General features: G+C 41.6%; 1 protein-coding gene across 5 annotated transcripts in view; it reads left to right on the top strand.

Moving 5' to 3' along the window:
* TRAF7 (TNF receptor associated factor 7) overlaps positions 1-18,453 on the top strand; it is a 196,337-nt gene that overhangs the window by 156,944 nt on the left and 20,940 nt on the right. For all 5 annotated transcript variants that reach the window (XM_078664845.1, XM_078664843.1, XM_078664844.1 and 2 more), the window contains 3 exons: positions 7,165-7,204; positions 7,580-7,696; positions 17,581-17,703. In XM_078664845.1, the coding sequence (XP_078520971.1) occupies positions 7,165-7,204; positions 7,580-7,696; positions 17,581-17,703 (280 nt within the window). The remainder of the gene's footprint in view (positions 1-7,164; positions 7,205-7,579; positions 7,697-17,580; positions 17,704-18,453) is intronic.

Below are 18,453 nucleotides of genomic sequence, written 5' to 3'. Positions count from 1 at the left end.
TTTTTCAGCCGTTGTTGTGTTGTCTGTTGGGATCCTGTTCTCTCCAGTCGACATGTGTATGTATGAATGTGTACGGATGTAAAGAGAGTGGCATTTGGAATACAAAGGGGTATGTTTTTTGACTGTGAGACTGGTAAGCGGTATCGACTTTTGATTAGAACATTTGCTTGTGTATAGAGAAATGTTTGTGTAATTTTGCATGTTTTTTACACAAAGGTTCCTGAAACCATTGTTTAATGTAAAATGAAAAGAAATAATCAAAGAACCATTTGTTTCTCCTGATGTTCCATAGATTGTATGTATGTATATTATGTTTTATGTATAATTTATTTCAGATTTGCAATATGTATAAAGAAATAAAACAAGCTAAGAAAGAATAAAGTTTGATGAATATAAAAAAGACGATATCTATTATCTTATTGGGTAATTCACATAGGGACAGCCACAGGAGCTATTTGTAGCCCCATATGAAGCAATACAGGTTGAATGGGACGGTGCAGAGCCAGATTTTGTTTTCTTGTAAAAGTCATGATTCTTTGCTTTAACCTAAGCTACCAACTTGTCATCCCTGAGCACCAATGGACTTTGATACCATATTTTAGTGTCATACTTTTCTCATGTACCAGCTAGCGTTTCTCTAATCTTTGCACTGTGGATGAGCTCGCAACCAACCATTGATTCTTGAACCACTAGGAGAAAGTAGGAGTAATATATCCTTGAAATGTATCTATGCTGGTGTAGTCTCTCAGATGGATGCATCAGTTTTCAAATGCCAATTAGAGGTGATTGATAGATAAATCACCATCGCTTTCTTCAACTCCTAACCTTTACTTGGTGATGAAAGTATACATCACGTCATCAGAATAGTTGACAAATTTTCCATTACTCACAGTTTCTGAGTTATTGTCTTTGTTGTTTTTGCAGAGTTTAACTTTTGGCGGTTAACATTGGCTGGTGTGACTTTCAATGTATCCAGCTGGATCTTCATGAATAATTCTCTGCCTTCTTTGAAGGCCCATTTCTCTATTACATACGCTCTAATGTATGTGTGACATCGGATGCTCACACCTCTTAATTTGAGTGTATAGTATGATCGGTCCAGCCTCAGGTCTTCCTAGCCTTCAACATCTTTCTTTTCCTTTTAAATTGAACTGTTTAGCTCATTACCGTTCCATGGAGTGCATCTGTCACAATTAGCGTCACATTGATGTGACACTTTCTATATTGAACTAGAATACCACAAATAAAGGGAATATAACCTGACTATGTTTATACATCATGTTTAAAAATATGACCACAGGATAGTGCTCCAAAATGTGAAATATGTGAATGATGAGCCCAGAGCACAATCCAAGTTATGATTATTTTACCTTTTTTGTTTTTTTTATTTCACTGGACATAGTTATAGAGAATGAAGCTGGCCTAAGGAGTTGTGGAATTCAATTCTGGTATGTCAGTTCGAGGCTATTTACAAAGTTTACAGAAGTTCATGATTACACAAGCTCTTGAGGATGCGGTGGGTATATTGAGGGGTGCACCTCTATGGAGGATGTGGCCAGTAGGAGTCAGTATTAAAGTGCCAGGAGTAAGAGAAGAAGTGAGTTTTTAGTTTAATCATCTCATTTAGAAAATATTTGAGGCTGGTGCAGCTCATTCTAGGGCAATGCGCCATATTCAGAGAGGACTTGTTTCTTGGTCTGTGCCTATGTGGATATGAGAGAGGGCCAGACAGTCAAGTCCCAGTTTTGTTTGGCAACAAGAAGGCTTGTGCTTCATTAAAATCAGTTTGGGAAATCTTTCTTCCCTTTAAGATCGGATAGAGTCTGTGATTTCACTCAGATTTCTCTGTGATTTTACTCGGAGTGTAGTGCAAGAGAACATCCTTAAAGATTGGTGTCTGACAAACTGGCTTAGATCCAAGCTTGGCAGGAAGTGGTGATGTTTATGAGTCTGCAGTTAGGTTTAGTCTGATTTAGTTTAAAAATAAAATAAAAAGTAGAAATATGTTTGGATTTTGTCAATACATATATTCTCTTGTGACTGCGGTCATCCGTTGACCACCCCAAATATACTCGGGGGACATCAGCATATTAATAAATAGTTATATTTGTTTTTTGTGCCAGCAGGGGGCCCCAAAGCTTCTTTGTAGGAGTTAAACACATGGACCATGTTTGGAATCTTGGGTAGGCCTCCTGTGAGGGGGTTCTAGGTGAGTCTATTTGGAAACACTGTTTTCTGTTTGAAAGAATAGAGGTAACCAGGCGAGGACAGTGTCATGGAAGTTCTAATTGGCAGAGAGAGGTGCCAATACACCTGATGTCCAACCTTGTCAAACAACTGAGAGTGTCTGACAACTACCTAGGAGACCGGGTTCTCTGAGTGTTTTCTTGAGCATCATTGACTTCATGTATGATTTCAGTCTCCATATTACAGTGGGAGCTTGCTAATTGCAGAGCTTGTTTGGTAATGAAGTGGAGGTTGTCTGTGTTCTTCTTTTTTTTTTTTTTTTTTTTCTGAGAAGTCAGGAGCTGTTTAGTCTTAAGGTAGACAGAGACAACTGCCATCAAGTGAGATTAATTTACAATTCAAAAGAAGTCGTCGTTGTTATATTGCTTTAAATGTAGAGAAAAGAACGATGCAGCACTATATGTAACGACTTGTGAGGTGGTGGTGATGTGGCGAAGCCTGTGTGCCATTTTGGCATTCAATATGATTAAATGCATGACTTGACTTTATTTGTATTCGCACTGACCATGTTTGTCTGATGGGGTTATTATTCTCCACAAATATTGGTTAATGCTAGTGGAATTCTGTACTGATTGGGATGTGCGAGTAGGGGCATAAGGGAGTTTGCTTGAGTGCAATGAAGAGCAATTTTCCTTTATTGTTGGTTTCGACAATAGTTTACAGGTGATATTTACACTTGTGTACTGATGGCGTGTTTGCAAGCTCTCTTGGGGACTTAGGGGGTAAGCAAGATCTTTCTAGTTTGTGGATTTGTTTTAGTTAGCCCTGAATTTGTGGCATGGCTCCTGGGAAAATGCAGTTATTGGGTGAATGTCAAGGGTAGACTGTCGGGTAAGGCATAGGTGCTCCATGAAAAGATGTCTTAAACTTTTTTTCTGAATTGTATGAGATTTGGTGTTTTGATGTCGAAAGGGATGCTGTTTTAGAATCTGCTATTGGGAACACAGACGTCTTGCCTTCCTGTTTTTTCGTTATTGAATCTAAGCTGGTGATATCCAGGGTCCTAGTCTGGTGTTGTCCCCGAGGTGGCTAGGTTTTTGCCAATTAAACTGGGTTCTTGTTGAAAACATTCTCATCTTGAACATGATCCGGTCTGGAAACTGGAGCAAGTGTAGGTCTTACTGTGGGTCGGTGTGGTCCCTTATCTTCAGAGTACTTGATTAGGCAGGCCACTGCGTGTAGGATACCTTTATGGAGTGGGAAGACCACTGGGCAGGGCTGAAGCAGTCTTGCAGAAGAAATCTTCTAGAAGTAATCTTCCGGAAGATGCAGTTTCACTTTTTTCAGGAAGGAGAGTTGGAATCAAGCTTGCTTGGTCTTCCTTGCTGTGTGTTGCTTGAAAGAGAAGTCTTTGTCAAGGGTGAATCCCAGAGATGTTGCTTGGTCTGTCAGTAGGGCGGTGAAGCCTGTTAAATTTAGGGAGAGCTATGCTTGGATCTGGGGTTGTTGGGTGGCAAGCAGAAAGAATTCAGTCTTTGTGGGATTTAGTTTGAGAAATGATTTGAGTTGCCTCTGTATGTCATTAAGTGAAGATATATTTAGTAGAGTTTGGAAGAATCATCTGCATATTGGTATATCTAGATGGTGCTCTCTGCAAGAATGGATCTGCTGCAGTTAATGATGATGGAGGAAACAGTGGAGCCCGGGGGATTTCACACTATTTGGTAGCTTCCTGTGTAGAACTGAGTTTTCAGCATGGAGGGATGTATACATAAGCTCCTCTCTGAGTCTTTCTGTGGTAGTAAATGACAGTACCCACTATAGACCCATCCCAGTAACCACCAATTGTACAAATACCCAAGGAAATGGCCTCACTATGTAGGTGCAGGGTAGTGGAAGACATTTGCTGCACATGATTAGGGCCATAAGGACACTTGGAAAACTAACTCGGGATCTGGTTCTGCGGAGATCAGATAAGCTGACAGCTAGGATTGTGTGCTGGACAGCATCAGAAAAAGGACTTGGATGCCCACTGTGCAGGTGTGCCAGTTTGGCACAGTGGCCTATAGTTTTTTTTTTTTTTTAAAACCTTTATTGTGCAGATATAGCTTACAAATACGGGCCTACAACCCATCGGGCCGGCCACCACACTGTATTAGCACGTAGGCCAGGAAAGAAGCTCCAGCGGGTCTCCGATATAACAGATGCAATAAGGCGAGGCAGAAAGCCACAAGGAAACCACCATGAGAAGGAAAAGTGAAGGTTAATTTTATAATACAATAGGGTGAATAGCAGGAATAGTGCAGTTATTAGGGTCCAAAAGTCCGTGGCGGGCTGTCAGCAAGCAGTAAAACAATACACAGCGAATTTCAAAAAGAACAGCTATATTATAGCAAGAGCAAAACGTAAGTCCCACATCTGCAAGCAAGTCCAACCACTGCCCAACGCCCACCCGTTACTACGAAAATACGCAGCAATACATAAAGAGGAAGTCAGGATTGCAATACAAAGAGCCATCCGCTACATCAACCCAAAGAAAGGGAGAAAGAAGGGGAAAAAAAAGGGGAAAGGACGTCAAGAAAAAGGGTAGAAAAAACAGGGAAAAGAGTACGCGGCACCACATCATGCGCCCCTTGGCAAGCAAAGCATACAAAAGAAAGGTCAGCCAATGGAACCGAAGGAAATAGGAGTAGTGGATGCACAATGAACATCGGTGGCAGGGAGGTCATGAGGCCCACGCTGGCAAAAACACCCCAAGAGGACTACATGTAGACGCAGCGTCCAGAAAATAAGATACATAAGAGCCATAGAACCAAGAACAAAGAAAAAAACAAAAAGACAGACCCCCCCCCCACCCACCCCACCCTGCACCCCTGCAGAAGGCTACGGCCTACCCCCCCAGCAGCGTGCCTGTCGCCCTAACAGGAAACCCGAAATATAGAAGAGTCAAAAAGTAAGGAGGAAACCACATAGGCAAAAAGAGAGGAAGGGGAAAGGAAGGGAAGAAAAAAATCTCTAGTGGGAGAGGAGACACATAATCAAAACTATCAGCTCCCAACCCCCCGTTCGAACACATTTTAGATCCCACGAGAAGCTAAAAGTCATTTCAAAAAACAGGCACCAGGAATATGAAGAGGAATCGATCATACACGTACAGCTGCAAGGTAGTCATCGGCCATGCCACGAAGTAATAGTCCGGCGGTACAAGTGTAACTCATCCCTGTCCTCGTCTGTCCAGTGCCGTGGGCACAGAGTGCACAAAGAACCAGAACATGAGGGGCCAGAGGTGAAAAGCAGGGATTCCAATCGTCGATACACCACACAAGTCATAACGGCTTCGGACCGGATAAACAAGAAAGGACAGCAACAGCAGCAAGCAACTCAAGCATAGCTCCGCCGACCAAGGGGAAAAAATCGCCCCGGTGAGACAGTTACAGGATCTCCGTTCGGCAGGGCGAGGCAAAAAAACACCGGGAGACCCGGCTAGACAGACCCAGACAGATCTCGGCTGGAGGCCCTCCAGTACATCCACCACAGGGAAGAACTCCTGACGATACAAGGCAGTAGGCATCTGTACGTCCAAACAAGCGGTGGCCCCGGTGTCTTCAATTTCCAAGAAGGACCCCGCAGCACACTGAAGCGGTGGAACCGCACACGCAGGGGACGGCCCAACGAGCCCGGTACCAAGACCACCATCCGGCCCAGCGACAGGTACAGTCATGGAAGCACGCCAGGAACACAAGGCGGCGAAGACGTCGCCAACTGTAGGCTCACCTTTACGGTATTCAGCAAACGGGCCGTGCGGCCAGCCGATGTCGACATCTCCAACTGGGCGTAGATACAGGGCGCAGGCCGCCATCTTTTTAGCCCGGCGAGGCCTCGGCAATCTCCGACCCCAATCCGGCCACCGGCGGGGCTCGATGAAATCCAGCCGGCGACAAGCAATGGAACCTCCAGGGCAGAAAGGCGGGCCACCAGAATATTGAGGCAGCCGGCGCCACCGACCCACAGGCGCCGCCCGCCAAGACCGGGCGGAGGGTTTCAAGATGGCCGGACAGGAGAACAAAGGGGAGACGAGTCGCCCATGCGGTCAACCCCCGTCCGCGGAAGGCAGCGCTCCACCACCAGGTCCCCGGAGAGCCAGACCAGGCCCGGTCAGTCGCCACCGGTCCAACCGCACAGTGGCCGCTCCGGCCGACCCCACTCCTCCACCAAGGGGTGGCCCCGGCGCTCCGCCCCGCCCGGGCGCCGCAGACGAGTCCCAGGCCCGCCCGCCCCGGAGGCTCCAAAGCGAACAAGGGCACAGCTCAAGATCCGCGGCACCTAGGATCATCCGGAGCAGACGGTAAGTGCCAGCAAAACGTCATAATTCCATATTCCATCAAATAAGACTTCTCGGGGCAGGAGAAGGCGCAGGATAGATAGTTCAAGCAGGAAGGCTGACGGAGCCGAGCTACAACGCGGCCATCACGGTCGCGAGCTTGGCTCCTCCCCCCACAGTGGCCTATAGTTGAAGTAGAGAGGTATGTGTGCAAAAGTATGACCACCTACTTAGCCCACTCATCATAATAACTTCATAGCTTACATCATTGGATTTCCTCAATTCATGGTGACCCTCGGTGCCCTGCATCCAACACATTAAAAATGTTGTACTGATTATCAGCTACTAAAAAATTGGTCGGTGGTACATGCAGCAAATGGCTGTAGGGTGGAGCCATTTAACATGGGAGTATTGTTTATTGGACTTTAAACCAGTACCACTAACAAGGTGGCGCTCTTCTGAATACAATGTGACTGGCAGGGGCTTGAAATAAAGTTAAAGTAGTCCATGCACCAGCACTGCTAGTAACTTTTCCTACGTACAGTTTATCAGCTGAGATAGAGTATGTGCTTTGAGGGATTTCATGGAGAATGATGGTCGCAAAGTTCGATTGATACATGACTGGCACTGAGTTTTTCCTACTTTCACTCTTCTAGGAACAAATTGTACAGCGGCTCTGCAGACTGCACCATTATTGTGAGTATGACTGTCCCTATCAGGAAAAGTATTTTAAAGTTTTTCAAGCTAAGCTATCTAGCTGTTACAGTCCTGGCTTACACGTAAAATGACTGAAAGGAAATTTCATTTGCAAAATGGTCTTTGTCTTTGAACGCACTAAATTATGCACATATCCCTACCACTAGAGGAAGTTTGAGGTCACTGGCCCGCTCAAAGTTTACCAGAATATCCTGTAGTGTCAGTCTCCAAGTATTTATTTTGTTACGAATGATATGATATTCTAACTTTTATACAGTATCACTTTCCTCAGGCTGTTTGGGAATCTAAAGCCTCAATATTGTAGCATGTTGGTGGTTAGAGCACCTTTGCCATATTTTTCTTTCTTTTTTGCAGGTTTGGGACATCCCATCCCTTCTAAAGGTGAACACTATCCGAGCCCACGACAACCCTGTCTGCACGCTGGTGTCTTCCCACAACATGCTCTTCAGCGGCTCACTCAAAGCAATCAAGGTTAGGCAAATGTGGTGTGAATCTGTGTCACATACCCTGTGTGTGGTTAAGTGCTTGTCGTGCAGTATCAGAGATGCATCAGCAGGGAATATTAGGCCTCAAAGATACGCACCTAATGTAACGTCCTTGTTTATTGAAACATTTATCGGAAGCAGAAATAAAGCTACTGAGGTTCTAAGTAGGCCATTAATTTATTTATTTAGGTAGTTAACAGAATGCTAGCACTTAGCCTCATGACTACTTATTTAACAGACTTCCCACTCACCCCTCTGATAGGCATGCCCAGTGTTATCGAATGTAGTGCCCCGTCAGAGATGGAGATAGACATTGCTGTGTCTTTGATTGCATGTTTTACCTTCTGAACAGAGAAGCGCACATGTTTAAAGTGACCAGTGTCTATGCTGATGTAGAACATGGTCCCAAAACCATGAGTGTTCAAGGCAGGCCTTTTTTAAGAAGGTCTTCTTGAGCGTTTTTTTTTTTTTTTGCACGAGCAAGGAATAGACAGAGCTTTTAGACCTTGCATTCAGTGTGCACTTGGTTACTTGATAGTTATTTCTATTCAGCGTTCTATTTAAATCCGCAATGGGGAACTTAATCTATCTGGAGCTACCTGGTGCTGCTTGATTTCAATTTGCAACTAGGAAAGCTTTGGAGGGTCAATTGCCTAAGGTATTGCCAGTTGTGCATTTTTCTTTTACTTTGTTCCTGATTTTAAACCGTAATCAATGTAGTTCTTTCAAAGTGGAGTGATGATGATGTGTTTGTCCTCAAGTACGAATATAGCCTTGCTGCCTAATTCCTGATCCTCTGTAATTTGAGGCCTCTTGTTTTGGTGGTTTGGTGTAGGACCTCACTTAAAACTAAGAAGTAGCCCTCTTTAGCTTCTTGAGCGTGACACTGGTGTACACAGGACTACTGTGACCTGTTGGCAGAAGAACAGGTCACTGTGGAATACTGCATGTGACCAGTTGTGACAAGGAGGAATTTAGATTTTACCCTGTTGGCCTTGTTCATGACAAATGACTAAATTAATTGGAGTTCTGAACCTTTTATCCCTTGCCACTTCGAAGATGTGATCCGCTGGATGATACCACTGACATGCTATGCAGAATATGATCTATGACATAATGGATGTCAATGAATTTATGTAGCTGTCCTCTGTTCTGGCCATGGATGCCTCAGTTCTTCTGCTTGCCATTGGAGCATCATGGGTTTCCACAAAAGTCTGAACTTGATGTATGAATATTTTATTGCTGAACTTGCTAATGAGAAGGAAGGAGACAATGGGGTGGCAAGAAGGTGCTCTGCACATCCAGAATGTCCAGTGCAAGAGTGTCCATTTGGTTCTCAAATAATGGTGAGAGGCATGACTACACTCACAAGTTAGATGCCTATCTTTTTCCAATGTTGTCTTGAAACCCCATGTATGCCAATGGACGTCTGGACCTTGATTGGTATAATAGTCTAGAAGTAATGTTTCTTCTGCAGGTGAGGCATGCAGACAGCGTAAAGGTGAATCTGGGGCATATGGGAACGTTAAGATTGTAAGTTCCTCATACAGTGAAGTTATTTATTTCTTGTACTAGCTCTAAAGTGACTCTTTTCCCTTATCGACAGAATCAACCTGAAAATAGCAGTAGTGTATTTTGCAGCAGGTGTGCTATTTTATGCCACCTTATGGTTTCCGATTTTGTTGTAGATTTCCCTGTTCAGTTTCCACCGGTACAACCACCATTTCCATAACTTACAAACCAAGGTTGTTGAAAACAAAATGTATCAATATTGAAAATCTGCCTGGAAATTGGTTGATGTTTGCACCAAATTTTATTTTGAAAAAATAGACAAAATGTTGCAGAAGTGACAAAAAGCATTGAAAATATCACTACCTGCAAAATATATAATGAAGCACAAAAGGAATACATTGGAGAATGAAGTAGGCTTGCCATATATTGGAATTATCATAATTGTTTCATCATTAATGCACTGTATTTCAATACTTTCCAGTGGGGATGCTGATGCTGTTTCTTTGTGCATAAAGTGTTCTATGAATTTGACTATGCACAGAACAGTAGCAGTCATTTTGGGCGTCATTTTGGGCGTCATATGTGTGCATTGCAGAAATGCCCTCAGTTTGCTGAGCTAGTGTTTAGTTGTAATCACATTCATTTATCTATTTATGTACATAGTGTACAGCTGAACTCACTCTAAGAAGCAACAGAGCACTGTTTGTAGACTCGTTTTACCGTAGCAGCAACATGATATGATATTTTGTATGGAAAGCAACAGTTATTAAGCTTTAAAACATGCTCCCTTGCAGAACTTTAAACATACCTTCATGGGTTGGGGAATGTGAATGGAGAGTAAGTACTTCATATATTTGTACTGTTTTCACCAATGTGGGGACATTCTGCTAGTGAAATTTGCACATTTGGCAGACATTATCCTCCAGGAATCACAACCATTACAACTCAGTAGTGTAATCTCCAGGTCTGGGTGACCTTGCACTGCCAAGCTGGTGACCATACTGTAAATCAGTTGGTACGAGTACTGAAGTTACTACTGCAGCTCCCATATTGAACCCATTCCTGCTGGAATAGACAAAATAATATAACTCCTAAACCTTGTAAAAGTAAAACCTTTTTTGATACGGCTAGCTTCTTGATGATCACCCGAGATGATGTTGCAAGCCAGAAGTAACTGGCCTGTCCAAAGTAACTACATGCTTACTTTAGCGCGAAGTATTACTAGATTGGTGAAAACACAACAACATTACAAAAATAAGTAATAAGATCAATGATGATGTTTTGCTTGTGGAAACTGTTGTAGATTTGCACACTGTGCATATTCAGACCATGTGAGTGCGTGGGTTTAGAATACGATTTTATCTACTGTAATCTCTAAATTGTTTGTATCAGTCATAAGCAGGTAGGGATAGGCTGAGTCGCTCTTAATGTCGGACTGAAAACCACAATACCCTGTGCCTTCGATACCAATTTTAGATATCTTTTCTTATCTAGAGTTGAGAATATTGTATGATGTTTGGCAAAGCAAAGAGCAGGATTGGAACAGATAGAATACTTTTTGGGGAGGTTTTGCCTCTCTTGGTAGAGGTTGTATGAGAATATTCCTTGACCAAAGTGTCACTGGAGGTCTCTTTGGCGATTTGTATTTTCCCTGAAACCAATTCTCATTGTCCGGATTATGTAGGTTTCATACTAAAGAAAAACTGGAAATTTCTGTGCAGTGGTATTAAAACTGACACTGGGTTGTATTCAGTTTGCTGAAATGTGCTGCACATTCTGGCTACTAACTCCAAAACAGAACAGCAGGACACTGTAGTGTACAATTTGGGGAACCCTATTAGGTTTACACATAAATGCCCCCTTGTTCATTTTGACCATCCAAAAACCCACATCCCATAATGAAACACTAAGTGTACAAACCAGTATAGAATAGTACTAGAAAAGATCATATGAATGCCATTAGCCTCGAAATAAAAGCATAAATTAGTATCTTGGTCACAAAACCTCAACCTCATATAGCAAATCGTTTTGGATCCTGCTCCGAAAACTACCACTCAACCTCAACTAGGAAAATATAGAGCCAGAGCCATCATTACCAAAGCGAAGACTGCTAATGGTAGAGTGTGGTGACTCTTCTGAACTTGTGGGATATGCTGAGGAGTCGTAAAAAAAAAAATTCAAGTAAAAAAAACACTTCAGGTTTGACACGTAAGGTTATTATATGCCCTGTATTGCTCCACGCTGAAAGAGTAATTGATTGTTTTGATTGGAACGCAAGACAGATTTTGCCTGAGATCGACAAATTATGGTGTGAGATGGGAGTAGGGGACACATCACATTCCTAAATGTTTTCAGAAGAGATCTAGGGGGATAGTCTGACTATTTCGATCTCCCTTCACTACCTGTAAGTCAGGCCCACAAGAGAAGGATGAATTCCAGAATGACTTGGACACAGTATCTGACACACCACATTAAACCTTCAGGTGACCAACCTAGACATGCACTTGAAGTAGAGTCTGATGTAGAGGTGGATAATGAAAATTAGCGAATGATTATCCAGCTGATTTTGATTAATTGTTGTTTTGACTAGCATGTGAGGTTAGCATCTGCAGCAAGCCGATGCAAAGCATGCTAATCTATCTGGAGTATAGCTAGAGGAAGTAAACTCTTTATCGAGACACTTACCCCTCTTCAAAGTGGAACTCGTTCCTACCTTTATTTTCCAAGGAACTGCAAGCAATTAAAGAGAAGTCCTCAATACCGGCTCCTGATAAACCAGCACGGGAGGTAGGTGCTGTAAGCAGCTAAAGATATTTTTGCATCTGTGCCCTACCTGCTGTAAATCCTAGCCAGGTGATGCCGCCCTAGTTCTGGACCCTTGAAAGGGGACCTGATGGTGCTGTGCTAGCCCAAACTGTGGTCCCAGTAAAACCGGTGCATTATCTCGCAGCTCCGCATTGGAGCTTCTGCTGCGAGACCCATACCCTCCGCAGGACCCCGTAACTTCTCAGACACGCCGCTGTGGGATGCATCCTCAACGCAGGACCTGCTCCTTAGAATCACCGTTGCGCTGCGTATCCTTGACGCAGGGCCTTTCACCGCAGCCTACAACTCCTCAGAATCACCGCTGCGCAACGCAACCTCGGCCCAGGGCCTCACATCAGTCTCCCAGCTCCTTGGACCACCGCTGCACGACAATCCTTGGCGGAACCAGGATTTATGGTGCTTAGCTCAGAGGGTCTAACTTGGTCTCTGTCTCCAGCCTGCGCTCCATCACATCGGTCTGTACTTGTGGCTTTGTCTCAGTCTGACGTGACCAGATAACCATAGTTGGCGCTTTGTTCTTTTGATCACAATTTTTTACCTAAATCTTTAAGATTATATATTTCTAGTTCTACTAATTAGATTTTTTTCATTTTACTATCAAATAATTAATTTATTACTTTTTACTCTATTTTTGTAAATTGATATTGGGTTTTTGTGTGTTTGCTTAGATTCAGTTGAATTCAAGCAAGATCGTAACAACATTAACAAAGAGATAACTATTACAACTTGGCATCGAGCAGACATAATTAGTATCATCTTAGAAAGCAAAACTCAATTTGAAAAATGGGGTATCAAAATAGGGATAATCTTTGAAATCAATATCCTACTTTGCTGATCCCGACGCTTAGATCTAATAGTCCGGTTTTAGGGGATCCTGTCACTAACTCAATCCTAAAAGGTAATTCGAGAATCCTGTAAGGAGCTACAGGGCCGACGATTAAATTAGATCTGACAACCGGGATCAGGCACTCGTGTATGTAAAGAGCTAAAGAAAGATACAGCTCATATTGACGATTGGACTTGGCTCCCTAAAATACTATCAAAAGGGAGTATCGACATGCACGAAAGATGCCCAAAGAATTATAATAAAGCTTTAAAACCCTTTAATATTTGTTTGTGGGACTTAAATGGTCTAAAAACGTTAATAGAAGATCCTGACACAATAAGCTTCCTTAGGAACTTTGATGTTTTAATGTTACAGGAAACATGGACCACAGAAAGGAACCTCTGATTGGCTATTATGAGTATTTGAACGTTGCTTTGCGCAAGTCAGTCTTTGGTCGTGCTAGTGGTGGCCTATCATCTACATTTCTTTAAGTGTTGATGTCAAACAGTTTGAAATTAACTTTCAATTGGCTTGGCTTATATGTATTAAATTAGCATTTATTCACCCTACAATACTCCTAAATGTCTACTTGAGTTCAAAAAAATCAGAGAAATGATCTCAATTTACTATCTTATGGGAAATAGTTAAAAGTGTTGTATCACGACCATCCAGACGCAACGATAATAATCTCAGGGGATTTTAATATTCATTTCCTTAACCAAAACCGCATCAACAAATCAATAAAAGCATTAACACAGATTTGCAGAACTCAGCTAGATAAATGTAATCTCCAGTTATTAGAGGATGATGGTCAAATATCCACGTATAAAAAAATCAGGCAATTTCTCCGTCATCGATTACTCCATTATATCATCTGAGCTGGTAAACACCCTTCATAAATATCAACTAATACCCAGGATAGAAAGTGATCACAACCCACAATCTATTTCCTTGGCACTATCACTGGATCATCTACCAGAAGCGAGATCATTGAAAGTTGTACCAATAGCCTTTAGCCTTAAAAGGCTAGTATGGCAAATCAAAAGGAAATACTGGATTTTCTCAAACTTTTAAATAATAAAGTTCTGGAGGAAAAGAAAGAAGGGATGTCCATGGTTGATATCAGCCCTGTCTGTGTGCTTCACTTTTAGATCGCTTTCCCCCTTCCTCATCATCAAAAGGCTTCATCATGAGGACAAAAAAATCAGGATGGTATAATAACCGGTTACTTCGCTTAAAAAGAGAGCTTAATAGAGCTACAAATGCAGTTTTCAGAAAATCGAACGGAGCGCAAAAAACTCAAGATATCCATAAATTAAAAAATTCTAGAAAACAATACAAATACGAGCTATGGAAAGCCAAACAATCATATTTCGAAGGACTATCGGCCAAATTACATTTTTCATGTAAAACTCGAAACCCAAAACTATTCTGGGGCATACTTAACAATCTGGAAAACAGTAGTAAAAGGGGCATCTTTTATTTATAATCTTTACGTTGCTCCTTCGGCCTTACAGCTCTACCCTAATTCTCTCTGCCAGAAGACAATCCTTTCAAGCAGAGAAGAAGGCAGAAAACACAGTTCTGTCCAGCATAACGACCAATCAGAGTCACATATTGAGGGCTTATGGTCTAAGGAGCAAGTCCCGCTCATTGCCCAAGCGGAACTACAAGAAACTGAGTTTTGGCATGTAGAACAAGTCAAAAAAGCAATGAGCAGGATCAGACCGAATGGAGCACCCAGCCCCAATGGGATTCCAAATTCAATTTTTAAAGCAAATCTTAAGTATTGACCAGAGGTTTTAACGATTTTATTTAACAACGTTATCAAATCTGGATCAGTTCCCGAGTCATGGCCAGGAAGCATAATTCAGCCAATATATAAAAGTGGTCCTCAAGACAATCCTGCAAACTACCGACTCATCGGTTTAACTGATGTGGAGGCAAAAATTTTGCGAGTTGCCTCCTTGAAGACCTGGAAGACTGGGCTTCAAGAAATAAACTAATTCCAGCTTTCCAAACCTGTTTCAAAAGAGGAGAATCAACTAGCACAAACTTATTGACTTTACTAGGCAATAGGGCAAAATATAGAAAGCAAAAGTTATAGATTTGTTTTATCGATCTTAAAGCCGCTTTTGATTCTGTTCCTCGAAATTTTCTCTGGGCTAAACTTTTGGATTGGGGTATCCCAAAACAATTGCTGGATATGATAAAATTGTTATATTCCAACACATGAAAATCGGAGATGGCAGAAGTACTACTCGCCGTCTTGAAACTAATACTGGTCTGAAACAAGGCTGTACTTTCTCCATGCCTTTTTAATCTATTTATGGCCGATCTTCCTAGACACTTCAAAGAAGTTAACGCTCACTCGCCTTCACTCTTAGGCAATGACATTAAGTATTTACAATATGCAGATGACACTATATTATTGAGTCATTCGGTTATAGGACTAAGAAGATTAATTGATTCTTTTAATCATTATATTACCCTTAATGGTTTGAAAATTAATACCCAAAAGACAAAAATAATGATTATAGGTGTTAAAAAAACTGATAAGAAAGAATGAAACATTAATGGGTTACATGTTGAAACTGTAAAATTTTATAAATACTTAGGAATCACATTTGACGATATGTCTTTTAAACAGCATTTTATTAACCTCAAAGCAAAGGCAACAGCATTGTCATTTGCTTTTAGAAAGTTGAGGGACAAGTTGTCATGCCCAAATCACGAACATCTACTAAAGGCCATGAAAGCAAAGCGGATTCCATCCATGACTTATGGCTCAATGATTTTTCGTGGTAAAGACGCGAAAATTCTTGATGCCCTGCAAATAAGTCTTTAAATCAGTTTTTAGGATTCCCAAACATATAGGACATGCCAATGGCAGATTAGAATTTGGTCTGAAAAGGCAATCTCTGGTACGACAATCTGCCTTTTTAAAAATGCTATACTCATTATATCGCTCAGAACAAGATACATTTGCCAACCAATGTTGGCAGGAGATAACGCGGTACGAGCATGCTAGCAGCTGGAGATCCTTTTTAAGCGAGAGTTTAAATAATTTTGATTGCCCAACATTTGAAGAAGAGGGGAGGAGCAAATCTGTTTTTAAACGAACATTAAATAGATCAGCCAACCTATTATCGATTGTTTTAGATAAAGATGAGCTCAGAATAAAGCATCATTCTTGGTCAATTACAAACTCATTTATCAAATTAGAGCCCCAAGCATACTTGTTGACCCACTTAAAATCATTCTTACGGGAAAAATGTATGTTATTGCGGTTTGGGAGTTACCCCACTAAGGACGGAATACCTAAATGGGAAAAAAATTGGTCCTCTAACCTTTGTAGGTTATGTGGTTCCTATGATGAAACTTTAATACATATTGTTACTACATGCCCCCATTTGCTAGAAGAGCGGAAGACTGTTAAGACCTATTTCTAACGAATTGGGGGTGAGAACATGTTGTCAAGCCATTATTACTTGTCTCATTGGGTCAACGCCTCGTCTGATGTCCCAATTTGTGAAGTTCATCTTTATAGCTGTAAAAAAACTACTAGCCAAAACTGATTTTAATTGTTAGTTCCTTAATATGCTGTTAATGCAAAATGGTAATGAAAATGAAAAATGTGTTTTTAAAATCTACTTTTAATAAGCTACACATAAACTTTACATTATAATCGTTACAGGATTGATCAATTTTAAGACTGAAGATAAAGCATTTTATAGAATTTTACAATAGGGTTTGGAAATTGTCTTCTAGCAACCCTGCACAAATGCATCTTATTTATTGTTGCCCACTATTAATGCTGCTAAAAATTCTCAGTGTAAAGCTGTATACAAATAATGTTTTTTTTACATACAGTGTTTTATCCCGGTTTGAAATGATTTTTATTAATCAACAAATAAAGCAATTACTTACGCTTGTGTTTTACCTTGACAAGAATTGTGGTTGCTGCTTGAGTAGGGTTTCATCCTGCTCTAACAGAAACCTAATTTCCTACAAGCTGTGATTTCACTTGAGAGTTATGGTCATGGGTAAATCTTTAAGAACCTGTTGGTAGTATTACCTACCACCCATTATTCAATTCCTGGTGGTTGGCAGCAGTCTCATACCAGTGAGCAAAGCCCACCTTGAGAATCTCTGCAATATGTTGCCAGTAGGCTATTTTGCCCTTTTTGAATGGCAGTGTCCTGTGTACAAAAGCCCATTCACCATCACATACCTGACAGTTACAGAGCAAACACGTCCCACAGTTAGACCATAGTTCTTCTGTTGTAAATGTGGGCACTGTTTGTGCAAGCAGTGGTTTGTCTCTCCTATACACATCCGTCCATTCTCGGGAAGGAGGCTCACAGGTCCTAATTACCACTTTTTTCCTTCTAAAATACCAGGAGGAAGTGTTTAAACTGCAGGATAAACAGTCTTCATTACACATCTTCTCACCTGTGCAAAATAGTTATCTTAAATCCATTTCTAGCTTGGGTTTACCGTCTGCTGAAATGTTTTACCACTTACCTTGGCAGATGATATTTCTTCTGTAATGAGGGTTGCTTTCCATTGTAAATCTTAGTCCGTTGGAGGGGGAGGTTGTGAATGACACATATTATTATTTGAAATAAACTTGTTATACAGATGACACAATTGAACTTCAGTCTATTGTTTACTATTCCCTCTCTCTTGTATGTTCCTTGCAGGTTTGGGATATTGTGGGCACAGAGCTGAAACTGAAGAAAGAATTGACTGGATTAAATCATTGGGTGCGCGCACTTATTGCCTCCCAGAATTACCTGTACAGTGGCTCCTACCAGACAATAAAGGTATGTGCAAAAGCCAAGCTTCAGTACTCTGTGTGAGGTGTCTCATAGGTGGGTCCTTGTTTTCTCTACTGTCCTATCTTTACTGTGTGCGAAATGTCTAAGAGATTACCCTCATCGCTGTGATCAGATTTGTGAGTCTCGGGAGAAAGTTTTTGTCTTTTTATTTTCGTATTTGTCCGTCTCTTGGGGTTGATTTCCGCTCTCAGTCCATGTCTGTATGTCTTTGCAGGAGGTCTCTTGTGAAGTCTTGTTGGTCTTATGTGGATTCTCTCACCATTCTGCCATGGCTGCCTCAGCGTTGGTCCTCATCAGTCTAATAAGGCCTGACGGCCACAAGATGAGCCCTACTCTTTCTGCCCTGGTTTAAAAATCTATGGTGTTGAGCTCATGGAATAAAAGACTTCATCTCTTTTCTTAGACCTAGAAGTCTCAGCAAGGGGACCACCTAATGAGCTGCTTGATTCCTAGTAATTTCCTCTGCATGAAAAAAGGTAGGTTGTGGGGTAGATGTCTCAGTCTACGTCCAGGCATGAAGAGCTCAGGAAGAGTTACAGGGTTGTCCTTTCTCTTCTTTGGTATGGAAATCTAAGGGAAAGGAACTTACTCTGAGCCAGATTTAGGAGAGCGCTGTGGTTGGCAGGCAGGACTTCCCTGGTAATAGACGAATGCACTAGATCCTTGGAAACTCTGATAAACTTGGGGCATATAAAGTTAACTAATAGTAATGCTAAGAAAGTGTTGATCACCATT

The sequence above is a fragment of the Lissotriton helveticus genome, chromosome 10 (genome assembly GCF_964261635.1).
Source record: "Lissotriton helveticus chromosome 10, aLisHel1.1, whole genome shotgun sequence".
Taxonomy (NCBI): domain Eukaryota; kingdom Metazoa; phylum Chordata; class Amphibia; order Caudata; family Salamandridae; genus Lissotriton; species Lissotriton helveticus.
This window is presented reverse-complemented; position numbering and strand designations above follow the sequence as displayed.